The sequence below is a fragment of the Ruditapes philippinarum genome, unplaced genomic scaffold (assembly GCF_026571515.1).
Source record: "Ruditapes philippinarum isolate M1 unplaced genomic scaffold, ASM2657151v2 ctg4437_1_1_1_1, whole genome shotgun sequence".
NCBI classification, from domain to species: Eukaryota; Metazoa; Mollusca; class Bivalvia; order Venerida; family Veneridae; genus Ruditapes; species Ruditapes philippinarum.
In genome coordinates this window covers 244,601-258,919 of record NW_026861652.1, presented here as the reverse complement: position 1 = coordinate 258,919, position 14,319 = coordinate 244,601, and the positions used below count along the sequence as shown (strand labels likewise).

The window sequence follows — 14,319 nt, the reverse complement described above, 5'->3', positions numbered from 1 at the left end:
AACTCTCCAGAAATGATGGTTAGGACACTACCCACCTATATGACTCGAATACTGTTGGGAAAAGGTGTAAAATGAAACAAACGAAAAAAAACTCATACTTCTTCGCAAAGATGTGGCCTTGGCAGCGAAAATTTGTACAACCACTTGTAAAGGGATTGTCTTTGCCCTCACTGATGCAAATATTGCATGTCATTTTGTTACTTTCATACAAAAGCCATGGATATTTTGTTAGCCATTCCTGACGAAATTCAGGATCAATTTTTACTTTTGGAATGGATTGTTTTTCTTTAGAGGTATTAGGGTCATTGTCAACATTATTTTTATCTGATACTTCTTTTGGGTCATGGACAACAATATTTTGTGTATTTTTCGTAAAGAAATTGGTCAATCTCCGCTGCTTTGGAGCAGATGACATTTTCCAGCAGACAGTTAATTCGTTCGCGGAAAATGAGCGACAACAAAATAAATAATTTTGTCTGGGCGCTTTCTATATATGCAGTATCGTATAAATGCAAGCGTTTATTAACTACTTGAAATTGGCTAAATGCTGGACCACGGACTCGGTAAATTTCATTTCTCATTAAAATTATAGTCATGCCCACGTTAAAACATTCCGTACATTTTTATATCGAATTGACGGTTTATAGTCTGTATATCTGACTCGTGTTGAAATCAGCGACGGTGAAATTCTTGCGTCACAAAATACGCACTAAATAAATTTCATTGCGTCATGGCCGAAAAAAGTGCGCCAAAAACGCGCTCTGGCAGAAACACTGGCAGAAACACTATTTAGACTACAGTGTATATAGTTCTATTTTAAAGTCGAACTGTCACTGAAACTATCAATGGCCATTTTTTCAGTTTTATTTATGGAGAAATACTTCAGGAGCCCCTTATGCAATATTTCAGGTACAAGTGGGCTCCTGACTCAGAGTAGAACCAGCACATGAAAGAATCCAAAGTTCTTTTTGGGATTCAAACTCACAGCAGTGGCAGAGTATAGCCCCTTATCTTATTTACAAAGCAACCTGAAAATAACGCTGTATTGTCATCCATTTCAAAACTATTTAAGTTAACATAAACTATCAAACAGAACTTCAGTCTCAAAACAAAGTTATACATTTTCAGTCGACTTCACTTATAACGAACTGGCTTATAACAAATTATCGTTTATAGCGAACTGAATCTGACATCCCCATCCAAAACCTTCTTTATTTTATATTAAATTTACTCACATAAAACAAATTTTCAGTTATAGCAAACCATTTTTTCAAGCCCCAAACGGCGAAAAACATGTAAATTTCCTCGGTTAAAACAAACTGTTATTAATTTAAATATCGGGATGCGCTTGATTAAGATCAGTACACGAATACCACTATCCGATAATTATTCAATCTAGTGATTGCAAAGGTAAGTTATGGCTTCAGGGAATAAAGATTTTGATAAAATGTTCCCAGAACATAATTTCCTACTTGTTACGGAAAATTTGTATTTCGCACCCTTAGTTGATATATTGCTGTAAATACCCGATATTTATCAAATAATTGATTTTTGTTTGCAATTTTAACAATCAAATAGCAAAAGAATACAAATGGTAAGTACTTTATAGACAAGTAATACATGTCCAAATACATGTACCATGTACATAAAATATTGTGGCCAGCATTAAATTACTGCTGTTGTAAAATACCTATTACATCGGTAACTAGTAAAGGTTTGCCTTTTTCACAGCAAATTTACCAGCTTTGCTTTTAGCAAACTTCGGATGTAACAAACGATATTCAAATGTCCCATTGAGTTCGTTATAAGCGTAGTTGACTGTATCCCATTTTTTTAAGCACAAGGGAGATAATTATCTGAAGTAATATGCATGTAAATTAATTACTTACAATTCTTCAAATAGAGTTTTGGCTATACCACCCCCAGGTATGTAGAGTTCTCCCCCTTCACCATCCTTGGCCTCTAACACAGATGGCGCTGGAAAACACTGACGTCTCTCTAGCTCCTCCCACTCGTAGAAATTACGGAACATGTCGCCAAATGCTTCCTCTATTTGTGGTGATGCAACAAATCTAAACTGAGGTCTACAATGGAACAAAAAACACATGGTTGTGTAGTGTTACCTTATCTAATGCTATTTATTTTATGAAATATTTTTATAAAGTTTATCAACAGTAAAAATATATTGGTTCCATAATATTATGGTTGATTCTCATAAGAGATGCAAATAATTGGAATTTTTCTAAGTCCAAGGGGCATAACTCTGTCAAAAATTTCTGGATTGGACCAAAAACAAAACTTGACCTAGATATTCTGACGATCAGCCTGTATACCAAATTTCATTTCAGTATGTGCAACCTCTGTGTAGAAAATGAATAGAAACTGTAGGTGGATCAACAGACAGCAGCAAAGCAATATCCTGTTGATTTTTTTCCTGTATTTCACAGCCGAATAAAGGCTGTTTCCCCTAGCCCAAAATAGGTATATTTTCCCCTAAAAAATGCATATATTTTCCCCTACAATGGCCTGTGTGCATTCTTCACGAGGGCAGCTGACATATCAGCTAGAAGACAGAAAGCTGTCCCTATAGATAGCCTCTCATATGTACCATGCATGTTGAATTGAACCGAAAATTGAAAATTTTATAAAATGTGTGGGTAAATTTCATTCTCGGTAGTTGGAAATTGAATTTTCCCTTTTCTGATTTCATGTGCTATATTTTCCCCTTAAGACAGCCACAAATTGTTTTGAAAATTGAAAAAAAAACCTGTATCCCATCCTCGAAGAGGAGAATAAAAAAGTATAATTCTGTGAAGTTTCTTATGGTTTTACCTATAAATAAACAATATCATTTGAAAGAAAAAATTGATGTCTGATTCAAAATCAAAAGCTGTAACAAATCAATGTAAGAATACTAAAAAAACCACCAGATATCTCTTTGACAAACTTAACGCATGGCAAAGTAGGAAAATCTATTTTAGCTTCAGTAACCTTAATCAAATCAGCATGAAACTCAATACAATTGCAGATATCTATATAAGTTATAAACACACCAAATATCTAAGATGTAAGTCAATAGAACAAGAGGGCCATGATGGCCCTGAAATTGCTCACCTGTATATAGGCCCCCGGTGCGGGGCCAATTTAAACCAAGGGGCTTTTATTTGAACAAACTTGGTAGACACCCATTTGAAGATGTTTCATGATAAATATCTAAGCTCTAGCTCTAAGAAGATTTTTAAGTTTTTACTATACACATATAGGGAAAAACAATGACACCCCTCTGGGCGGGCCAATTTTGTCCCCAGGGCTTTTATTTGAACAAACTTGGTAGACACTCATTAGAAGATAATCCATGCTAAATATCTAAACTCTACCTCTTTGGGTTTTTTAACAGAAGATTTTTTAAGTTTTTACAGTATACATATAAGGAAAATCAATGATCCACAGGGCGGGGCCAATTTTAACCCCAGGGCCCTTATTTGTACAAAAATGGTAGACAGCCATTACAAGATGTTTCATGCTAAATATCTTAGCTTTAGCTCTTATGGTTTTTTAAAAGAAGATTTTTTAAGTTTTTACTATATACATAAAGGAAAAAACAATGACCCCCTGGGGTGGGGCCAATTTTGACCCCAGGGCTTTTATTTGAACAAAATTGGTAGACACCCACTAGAAGATGTTTCATGCTCAATAGCTAAGCTCTAGCTCTTTGGGTTCTTTAAAAGAAGATTTTTTAAGTTTTTACTATATGCATATAGGGAAAATCAATGACCCCCTGGGGCGAGGCCAATTTTGACCCCAGGGCTTTTATTTGAACAAACTTGGTAGACACCCATTAGAAGATGTTTCGTAATAAATATCTTAGCTCTAGCTCTTTTGGTTCTTTAAAAGATTTTTTAAGGTTTTACTATACGCTTATAGGGAAAATCAATGACCCTTGACCCCAGGGCTTTAACTTGGTAGAAACTCAGTAGAAGATGTTTCATGCCAAATATCTAAGCTCTAGCTCTTTGATTCTTTTAAAAGAAGATATTTAAAGTTTTTTCTTTCGGTTGCCATGGCAACCAGAGTTCTGCATGGAATTAAATTCTTTGAACAATTTTTAAAGGTGGCCACCAAAGGAAAATTCCTGTGAAGTTTGGATGAAATTGGCCTAGTGGTTTATGAGGAGATGTCATTTAAAGTAAAAGTTTAACGGACGACGGACGGACACCAGACAGACGCCGGACGAAAAGCGATCACAAAAGCTCACCCTGTCACTTTGTGACAGGTGAGCTAAAAAGCAACAGAATGACAAACTCAAAACCATATACCTCGTGGGGGCCATATACCCTGTGGGGAACATTAAAATCAATTCAATGTCACACAGACACTCAGAGATTGCACTTGAAAATTCTGTATAAGCAAACACTGATCCGTGCCAAAAGAATAAGTTTTATTTTTATATAATATGGCACGTAATACGATTCGTAAGATAAATATGACTTAATTAAGGTTTTGGCCTGGTTTTACGTCACACATGTCATATGGTGAGTTTCCAGCTCCAGTGGTGGGGGAGGACATCAGGTGCCCCTTTGAGCATTCTTTTAGGCACAGGCTGGAACCAGAGTCCTGAGCAGAACCATCAACCTTCTGTAATCAAGACAGATACCTGCTTTATATGAAAAAATTAAAATCTCTGGTATCTCGGATCATTAATTCCAGCACTTATAAGTGTTGAAAATTGAGTACTGCACAAGCCAGTGCTAGTGGGCATAAGAGATGTTGCACATTTTCATTATCCCTCATGTACAGACTCAATCAAACCATGTCTGCAATTTTCATGTAATTTTTCCAGAGAATTTGCTGATTTTAATGCTTCTGAGGGATCAATTTTTTCCCGATACAACCTAATTGATCCCTCAGTCATTAGGGACAAGTGTAGCTCAACAAATTGCGCTAGGGCATTTTATTATATACAACGACCCACCGACATCTATGTAATATCAGTTTGTAAAATTGGTCAGTCTTGGAGTCGAAATATTGAGATTAGGACAAGTGATAATCTGCAGCCATAATCACTGGACCATGAAGGCCCTAAGCCTGGATAGTATCAGAAAATGAGAATTATTACAAACCCTTGTAACTGGACATCAAGTCTTTCTTCAGCTGAGCTACTTGTTGCTATAACAACTCTTTTAAACTCATTCTCTTTTATCCACTGAACTAACCAGTTCCTGAATAATCCCCTTTTTCCCTGTAATATAATGTTCACAATTAGTGATGCATACAAATTGAAAAATATGTACACATTTAATTACAGTCACAATCATTATCCATATTGTATGTCAACTAGAAGCCCGTTTCGGTTTTTTAAAAATTTCTTTGTCTGTAAAATATTTACCCATCATCAGGACTGAAATGGGCAGGCATTTTATTTCACACCTTAACATTATACATTATCATCTATACACAAAACATTTTTACGAATCAGAGAGTACATCACTGATATAGGTGATATTAAACCATAGAATGGTAGATTAAATAAATTAACATTTTAATTAGACAGAATAGTTCATACATGTACTTATTCATTTAAGGTTGATTGTCAAACATGAACTTCGAACTTATATTAACATTAATGTCTTTCACTCCATTTCTTTGAACTGACCAGTTATGATGTTACATTATGGAAACATGGTTGTCACCAATGTAGGACTTGAACCCATGTTCCCTGGGTTGATAGGCAGACACCTTAATCACTAAATCAACAATCCACATTGTGTTTGTTTCAATAAAGTAGTAGAAAATTGAATAAATTTAGAGAGAAAAAAACATATAGTTTATACCTTTAAGTTTTTATTTTAGTTTGACTGTGTTGGCTGTGTTGGAAGCTATAAGCTTATTAAAACATTCTGGATCACTAATTAAAAGCCAAATCTTAGTAGTAACTGTAAATGAAATATGTGAATTCATCAAGTGTTTACAAAACATAACTATACCTGAACAAAAGGAGATCTTTGCTGAATAATAACAACTCTGTGCTCTTGGCTCTCATACACTGAAACAAAAAAAACCCTTTGGGCATAACATTTTATCTCCAATCTATTTTAAATGCAAGCTCACAATTTTGTGGAATCATTTTTACCTTACCAGAGCACTATACTTTCTTTATGTACCATGCATGTTTTAACTGAATGGCAGTTGAAAATTATGTAAAATGAGTGGGTAATTGACATTACGCCAGAGAAGAGATCGCTCCGCCCACTGATTCACGTGACCCGGTCATTAAGAACCTTAGACAAAATACGCTACCGATGTATTCGCAAAGCTGTTGTGCCACTAATGTTACCAATGAATTTACCTTATATAAATTTTGTAAATATAAAATTGTGATGCTTTTAATGGTTTTATTGAATAGTAGAACTGTAATTCAATGTATAAATGTATAATGGTATTTTAAAAAGTAAAAACAAATCTGCATTCACGTATTAATGACGCATGAAACGTTTTGCAAAGATGGTGTTACTTCTTGTTGACTTCATTGACAAAATATCATTATATCTTACAAATTCAAAGAAAGACTATAATTATGTAGAAACGTATATGATTATGTTATGATTGTTTTATTTTGAAATTGAAGTAGCGAAACATAAAATCATGGAGCTAAATATAAATTGTTTATATATCTGTGATAAAACAGTTAAGTTATATTAGTGACACAAATAAATTTAAAATTATTTTTCGGGTTTTATGTGCGAAATTCAGTTTTAATAATACATTAATTTGTTCATGAATTGTTAAAATGGATTCAGAAAATTGCATGCCCTTGCTATTTTTTTATGATATGTGATTATTTATTGCTTACATACATTTGATATGATTCACGACAAAACACAACGTTATTCTCTTTAAAATAAACTTCACATATATCAGACATGATGTTATTGGAATTAGTTTCGTATTTTAGCAGATCTATTTGAATGTTCAATATTAATTTCTTGAACTTTAATAGAAATATTCAGGTTAGATAATTTCACCCAATTTTTTTATTGTATTTACTAATTATATTTGCATTTTTACGGCTGCGTTTTAATTTACGCTATACGTTATAAACGAAAGAATGTCATATCTCCTGGATATTCTGGGACCTTATAATATGTAATGTGATTATTAATAGATAGAATGGGAAAAGTGGATTTGTTTAAACCTTTTCCCTTTCCAATGCATTGTGTTACAGCCAGGATAAATGTTTCGTACTTATTATTTCCATATGTAGAAAATTATTGACTTATTGTATAATAAACAAATGTCAGTTTATTTGGTAACTTAATTAATATATGATACAAAAAGCTTTTAATTAACAGAAAATTAAAATAATTTCATTCTAAATTACTTCTGCACCACTGTCTTAGACACGTAGCTTGTCTAAGGAAAATGGTGGACATCGTAGGCATCTCAGCGTGGAACTGATAACAATCGCTGATTGGCTTATCTCTGTGACCCCTGCCTGTTTGATTGACAGGCGGCGTAATGTCAATTCTATTCTCTGTTGTTGGAATTTGATTTCAGGTTTCCTCCTTTTTTTCTGATTTATTGTGCTGTATTTTCCCCTTCAGAAAGCCACAGGTTGTTTTGAATTGAAATCAAGAAAAGGTTACCTTAGTAACAAGTAACAGCTTATAGGCTTCAAAAGTAAAAAAATTGTATTTAGCTCATCATGGATTAACAACATATAGAATAAAAATGTTACCTTCACAACATGTAACTAATTTACAACTTGTAGCCTCGGGATGAGCAAATGGATCTCCCCCTACCAGTGGAATAATACTTGGATGCTGTATATAACCTGCCCGGTGCATTGTCAGCGTGGAAATCAGTAGGTCCGCTGTCAGCTGGGCCACATTGCCTACTGATACGGCTGGCTGTAATTAAAAGATTAATTGAATATGTTAACTTGAACTTGTTACTTCAGAAAAATCTGTCAAGAATGAAATGACAACACTGGTTATTAAAGACCATTTTAGTAAGATACCAGTCATACAAGAAGTGGCTGCACATACTAGTAATACACATTATGGCATATAAATTCCCAAATATACCCAAATATAGCCAGAGATCTGCCGAAAATTTGAAAGTACTGGGCCCCGGGCCTACTTGGTCTGAAAATGATGGGCCATTTTGACCAAAGTATGGGCCTTGGGAAAATAAGTAAACATTGACCTAAATGACTGTTAAAAAGTTTGTAGATAATTGAATTTCCTTTGTAATGGAACTTAAATCATATTTAATGACAAGTGGTTCACTTATGATTCAGTATTTAACAGAGAAGATAACCAATAATTAAAAAAATGCCTACATTAGACGGTAATTTTCTAACTAATATTAATTGCAGGCAAAACATTTTTCAAATGGCTGCTCAAAAATCTGATTTGCACAATATATCCACATAATTGCTTGTTCTTATTTCTAATGTGTAATACTGTGCATTATCCATTTAATTGCTCCTACATTGCACCAAATGTCCCTGTCACAATGTATATTGACGGATTTTATTACTCCTTGTAAGCCTCTGTGTTGAAAGCATACATCAAAGACACTTGCCGACAGACTTTTTGATCATGAAAAAAGTCATGCACAATGTTTCCCTGATTGGTTAATCACCCTGTCAAATATTCTGATGACGAAATGGACATCTTTTTTTACATTTCATCAGCCAAAGCTTGCGTGAACTTGAGTGACCTTAGGGGAAATCAAGTTGTACACCTGTCAAATTATACTGTAACTTACAGCTTTTCTTAAAATAGCAACACTTTTTTTTCAGTTACAGATAATCATTTTAAATATTAAGTAGTTGTATAATTTTTTTGTTTGTTTGTTTTATTGGATTAAATTTACAGTAGTAGAAATGACCGTCATAGACTCTATGAGTATCTGTGTGGGAAAGGGATTATGAGAAGAAATGCGGTAAGTGGATAAAGTGAACAAAAGCTATAGGGGAATACATTAATTCAAGAAAATGCATAATTACAGGGGAATGGGTAACGTGTTGCTGTTGGTACCAGTTTTGACTGGATGACTAAATAACCCAGCTGACAGTTTGTTTTCTTTTAAGTCTGGCACAGATTTTAGATGCGCCCTTGGCTGCCGATTTTCGTGCGCCATTCTCATTTTTTTAGCGCCAATGGCACAAAATCGCGTCCTCAGCAGATCTTTTACAGCAATAATCTTTTTTTTTTGTATGAAATATAGATTATAATGAGAAAATGAATTATGCTTTTCTCTCGTTGATTCGTGACTCTCATTTGGAAAAATTGCACTTGTACAACAAATATCAGACATACATACAGTTCATTTTTAGTGCATTTGTTAAATAAATTCATTATCTAAAAGTTCAAAAACTTTAAATTACTTCTAAAAACAACCGCTCAAAGATTAGAGCATCTGAACATGTCAACCATGACTGTCTTGCTCAGCTAGACGCTTACCTATTGATTTGTGAAATCCGATTCACCCTGTGACGTCATCAAAATATGGGTGCTCACACCATGGTTATTTTCTGTCCGATCTGATCATATATGTTTCAAAGTCTAAAGTAAATTCTTACAGCATAATGAATATTTTTTGGCTTAATTGTAAATGTTTTTGATAAATTAAAACATCAATATCGAATATTTTAAAGTAATTTAGGTCATCAGCTGATTGTAGGGTAAGCACATTTACACCTGTTCAATTATACATTTTGATTGGATAGAATTGTCAAATCGAGTGTGTAATAAAACTTGTGTAGTTATCGGATGGTGTATGTTCTTGCAGAAGTATCTATACCAGACAATTATTTAGGTCACGAATCGATGAGAATAAGGCATAATATTTATATAATAATATGACTTAGCCAGCTATAACTTTCATTCATTCCATTGAAATGGGCAGTTCAGATGTTGTAAGAAAATAAACATGTGACATTTGCTTATCTAGGTTCATTATAGTCCTATAAATATGACGTTGCTTTGAGATATTTTATATATAAATTTTACAGGCAATATTTGGGTAATTCATTCTGCATCTCTACGAATGGTAGTCAGACTATTCTCTCCCTTACCAGTTCCTCCCCTGACGTTTCCTCCCTGACGGTTCTCTCCCTATTTAGGGGGAGAACCGTCTGCATATTTGCAAATAGGCAGACAGTTCCTCCCCATTGTTATTTTTATTAATGCATTATTATTGAAGTATTTAGATGTTAAATAATGGGTAAGTTTAATATAAATTGATATGAATTAGAAAAAAAATATTTTTAAATTGAAGTATTTAGATGTTAAATAAATGGGTAAGTTTATTATTAATTGATAAAAATGGGAGAGAAAAAATATTGTATTGAAGTATTTAGATGTTAGACAAATTGGTAAGTTTATTATTAACTGATAAAAATTACAAAAAAAAAATTTATGGACATATTAAGATGTTCAATAAATTGATAAATTATTATTGATATAAACTAGAAAAAAATCATCGAAGTATTTAGATGTTTAATATATGGGTAAGTTGATATAAATTAATAAATAAAATGTTTTAGCATAATAATTAATTATTCTGATTTTTTTTAAATTAGATCTAATGTATACTTTTTAATGTGTTTAGTCATTGAAAATAATTAAAACGAATAATTTACTTGATTAGGATAATCATTAGGTATTATATATATTGTGTTGTATTTATTTTATTTATTATTTTTTTAATAAATAAGAATAAAATTTATAAGAAAAAATGATTAATTAATGCATTTTAATACCCAAATGTCATATTTTTGTATAATGAACAGAACAGAACAGAACAGAAACTTTATTACTTGGTTTAAGCATAAAAAGCTCATCACCATATTAAATATACAAATACAACATATAATACATAAATGACACATGACATGAATATATATAATTACAAAATAATGGTTTATGTGATGTGAGAATGTTTAATTTGAGATACGAAATTACTTAAAAAACATATGAATACATGTATATAATACACAAGAATTGGCCTATCTTTACCAAACATTATCAATTTAAGCTACAATACATTTTCTTTTATGTGAATACAAAAAAAGCAAACTGTGACAAATGAAGGGGGATAACTTAGGTAACTTTACGTAACCAGTATTTTAACATTTACTTCCCCTTAATAATTCATGATCAATATTAATAGAATTCATTTCTATATGAAAAATGAATACATTTACTGATTTTGTACGTTTTTTTTTATATATATAAAGAAAAGAAAAACCCACACAAAACATACCAATACCCAAAACAACTAACACTTGACTTAATTATAAGGATTAGTTTTGTCAAAACATTTTATCATGGTATTTATATTTGGTTATGTGTTGAAAAACAGATATAGTTAATTTCAGAAGATACAAATATTAATAAATAAATAAAATAAAAATATATGTATATATGTACAATTTCATATTCACATATAACTTTACAAATCTACATGATGGATATACAATGCGCATTTAACAGTTACAATGATACTTTTTTCATTTTTTTTTTTAAACAACCGAAAAAAACAGAGAAAGAGAGTAAAGCTTACATGTCAGTATATTATAACAAACTATCCCTCAATTTAAAAGCTTTATCACAGAATATAGCTAAATTTTTCAATTCTTTCTTGCGACCAGTTTGCATTAATGAAATGAATTTAAACATACTTGTGTTGCAATAATAGTATCTTGGAATATATTGCTTTCTTAACTCAGAATATATCGGACATTTAAGGATAAAGTGAAATTCATCTTCTATATCATTCATATAACATAAAGTGCACTTTCGTTCATTCCTTGGTACATTATTATGTCTTCCTAACTCGATATTAAGTTTGTGTGAGGAGAGTCTTATTTTTGCTAAAACATTTCTATATTTTACATTTTCAATATATTTTATATATAACGATTGTTCAAATGTAATCTTATATTCCCTATATACATCTAACAATGATGAAGATTGAATACCATCATTCCAACAACTTATATAAATATCCCGTAATCTATTCCTAAAAATAGGTACAAATAGTTTTATATTAACAGAATCGGGATATAACCAGACTTCATTAAATCCTGCTGACTGAAGAATGTTTTTAACTTTTGAAGCCCAGTTTGTTGAACAATTTACCACATCAACATCATATATCTGTCTACACAATATTGTTCTCAATATACAATTATCTTTTTTACTTGTATTTAACTTAAGAAAATATTTAACCATACGAATATGCCTTTCAATGTAAAGAGGAAATCTCCCCAATTCTGCATATAATGCCAAAGTATTTGTCGACTGTTTAACATTTAAAATAAACCTACAAAATTTTTTATGTACTCGTTCCAAAACTTCTGCATTCATAAACCCCCATACTTCACAGCCATAATTTAAAATTGATAAAACATAAGCGTCAAAGAGATTAAACATAATGTTAACTGGTACTTTGTAGTCACGTAACAATTGTAACAATGAATATAATGATCTGAGCCCTTTCCCAGCTAACGTCTTTGTAGCTTGCATGAATGACCCACCACTCGTGAATACCACACCTAAGTAGTTAAATGAATTTACTACCTCGACTTCTTGATTATTATAAAACCACTTATCCATATTACCAAGTCTACCACCTTTTCTGAATACAATTATTTTTGTCTTTTCAACATTTACCGTCAAATTCCAACGATTACAATAGGACAATAAACTATCAAGTGACTTCTGCAAACCGGACCTAGATTCTGAAATGATGGCGGCATCGTCAGCAAATAACAATAAATAAATTGATATTTGGTCGATATTAAGACCAACGTCAATATTTTCTTGCAGGTGTAATTCGATATCATGCAAGAACAGGGAGAAAAATATCGGAGAAGTTATCTCCCCCTGGAATAGACCAATGTTACTATTGAAGACATCAGATAACGTTCCTAGATGTTTAACACACAATTTCACCTCATTATACATTGATCTTATAATTGACAAGAATTATGAATATGAAGAAAGGTGTTCAATACACATGTGCATTAAGTTTGCTGTCAGAGATAATTAAGGTGTTTATTCATTCATTACTCAAGAATCAAGGTGTTGATTAGATTAATATAGCTGTGAAAAGATGTTGAGGACTAAATATTTTTAGTAATTATCTGGTCTTATATATTGTTTCAAGTGAATGTCTACATTTCCTTTAATCAATTTTGTATAAAAGTAAATGTGAAATTTGATTGCATACCAGTTGTTGATTATTTATTTTCTAGAACATACTTGTTACCATGTTATTTGCTATTTAACAAATAAATAAATATCACTTGACCTTAACATAATTACAGGTGTATATCATAATCAATCACTGTCCAGTTATCTTAATCTCTCACAATGAAGGTGTTGATAGGATTAAAATACATAAAAAAATGTGTTAAATTTACAAACACTTTTCAGATAAACATAAAATGCACTTAATATCAAACACATTCTTTACATAATCTTCATTAAGAAATGTTATAAGATTATGTCAAAACTAAAATGATAACTTATAAAAATAAAATTGGGGGAGAACTGTCTGCTTATTTCAAATTTGGGAGAGAACCGTCAGGGGAGGAAACGGCTTGGGAGAGAACTGTCAGGGTGAGGAACTGGTAAGGGAGAGAATAGTCTGTCATTCTCTACGAATAAGGTTTCCACATCACAGTTACCAGGATGTTAGTTTGATAATCCTGTCTATAATGTCATTCATTATTTTCTTGCATATCATTTTCTTCCTTCGTGGCTGATAAAATTTACTGAATGGAGGATAGATAAACACAAATTTGAAACGATGGTGCTTGGAAAAATCGCGAAATCATATCACATCACAATCAATATTGGAATCTAAATTACACACTTGAAAATATACTTACGTAGATAAGGATAAAATCCTTATAGGATGATTCCCTTTTCTCGGCAGGCACAAACATCTTAATTTGTATCTATTTATAAGAAAAAGTAAAGAAATGACTTATCAGAACATGGGCGCAGACATCTTGAAAATATGTACTTACTAATTCATTATATTCGTACCTAAATTACTTCGTACTTTTCTGCATATTTCGCTTTTCGTCTGTTTAGGCAGAGGTCGTAACACATGTGAAGAAACTTGTAGCACTAACTCGCTGAAATTAGGCAACATCATACGAGTGGCGGTATCACATACCACAAGATGAAAATAAATCCTTTATTTTTGGAAAAAAATCTGTTTATTATGTTTATTATATATTTTTTTTCTCTTTTTGACATTTAAATTTCAGTCACCAGGGAAAATACGGAAAAT

The 14,319-nt window shown here is 32.1% G+C and overlaps 1 protein-coding gene across 1 annotated transcript in view; it reads right to left on the bottom strand.

Annotated features, from left to right (window-relative positions):
• Nucleotides 1-14,048, bottom strand: part of LOC132716421 (proteasome assembly chaperone 2-like) — a gene marked incomplete at its 3' end in the record, with an annotated part of 31,269 nt that extends 17,221 nt beyond the window's left edge. Inside the window, 5 exon segments of the mRNA XM_060699694.1 lie at nt 1,890-2,084; nt 5,121-5,239; nt 5,985-6,043; nt 7,736-7,907; nt 13,910-14,048. Of these exon segments, the coding sequence (XP_060555677.1) occupies nt 1,890-2,084; nt 5,121-5,239; nt 5,985-6,043; nt 7,736-7,907; nt 13,910-13,966 (602 nt within the window). The 5' untranslated portion in view covers nt 13,967-14,048.
• Between the last annotated feature and the right edge of the window lie 271 nt (nt 14,049-14,319).